Raw genomic sequence first — 1,306 nt, forward strand, 5'->3', positions numbered from 1 at the left:
TTTTTAGCAATTGGCACAATTATCCCGTCCTTCCATCGCTCTGGGAAACCTTCTCCTCTCCACACCCTTCTACATATCTCCCCCATAGCTCTTCTTAACCCCTTTCCTCCCCAGATCCACACCTCATTCTGTATCCCATCCTCTCCCGCCGCTTTTCTCTTCTTCAGTTTTCCCATCGCCCTCTCAATCTCTTCCATTTCTAATTCATCTTCCCCCTCCCTTTCCCCCTCTTCCGCCCCTCCTCCCCTCCTTACCCTCCCTGGCCCTCCGTCTACTCCTATCTCTCTACCTCCTAACAATCCCCTAAAATAATTATCCCACTCCTTCATCTCTATCTCTTCGTTTACCTCTATTCCTCTCTTCCTCTCTTTATTGATTATTTCCCATACCTGCTTTTGCGTCTTCGCCTCCTTCGCCCGTTTCATCCACTTCTCATTCTCTTCTCTCTTCCTTTCCTCACACCATACCTTATACTCTTTTTTTTTCCTTATAATCTTCCCTACCTCTCTTCCTCTTTTCCACTCTTTCAGCATCGTCTCTACCTCCTTCTTTCTTCTTTTTCCTTCCTTGCCCCACCATCCTCCACTTCCTCCTTTCCTCTTTCTCTTCCTCTCCACCCTGACCATCTTTTTAATCTTCCCGATCAACTCCTCCCACGCCCCATTTACCCCCTCTTCTCCTATCTCTATCTCTTCCGTTACTTTCCTGAATTCTTCTCTTGCCTCTTTCGTCCAGCTTACCTTCTCTATCCATATTTTCCCCTTATTCTTCTTTCTCTTCCCTCCCTTTCCTCCCAGCCATACTGTTATCGATTGATGGTCCGAGTCCATCTCTCCCCCCACCTCTAGTCTCTCTATTCTTTCCCAAGCTCCCCTATCCCCTATCACGTAGTCTATCACCGTCTCCCCTCTCCCTCCCGTAAATGTCATCACCCTTTTTCGTCCCCCTCTTTTCCCCCATTCATTATGCCCCATCCTTCCTCCTCTACCCATTTTATCAGCTCTCTTCCCTGTTTATTTACTACTTTATCCTTCGAATTTCTCCCCCTTCCCTCCTCCCCGTCTTCTATCGCTCCATTCTCTCCCGTCCTCGCATTAAAATCCCCCCTACTATCCACCCCTTTACTCCTCTCCTATCTTCTTTTCCTCCTTTTATCTTTTCCAGTACCCTCCCCATTTTCTCTCTAATGTACACCGTTCCTACCTGCCATCTCTCTCCCTTCCACACTATCTCTTTTATCATCAACCCCTCATCATTCTCCCCTCCTTCCTCTCCTTCCAATCCCTTTCTAACCCCATCCAGATGC

The 1,306-nt window shown here is 47.7% G+C and overlaps 1 protein-coding gene across 1 annotated transcript; it reads right to left on the minus strand.

Annotated features, from left to right (window-relative positions):
* Positions 1-122: 122 nt before the first annotated feature.
* LOC105555804 (golgin subfamily A member 6-like protein 22) lies at positions 123-929 on the minus strand (the record flags this gene model as incomplete). Its single annotated transcript, XM_012002844.1, has 1 exon — positions 123-929. A coding segment is annotated over exon 1 (807 nt), but the record flags the coding sequence as incomplete, so codon positions are not given.
* Positions 930-1,306: the final 377 nt, after the last annotated feature.

The sequence above is a fragment of the Vollenhovia emeryi genome, unplaced genomic scaffold, assembly GCF_000949405.1.
Source record: "Vollenhovia emeryi isolate VEMERY1.0 unplaced genomic scaffold, V.emery_V1.0 DF940712.1, whole genome shotgun sequence".
Classification (NCBI taxonomy): domain Eukaryota; kingdom Metazoa; phylum Arthropoda; class Insecta; order Hymenoptera; family Formicidae; genus Vollenhovia; species Vollenhovia emeryi.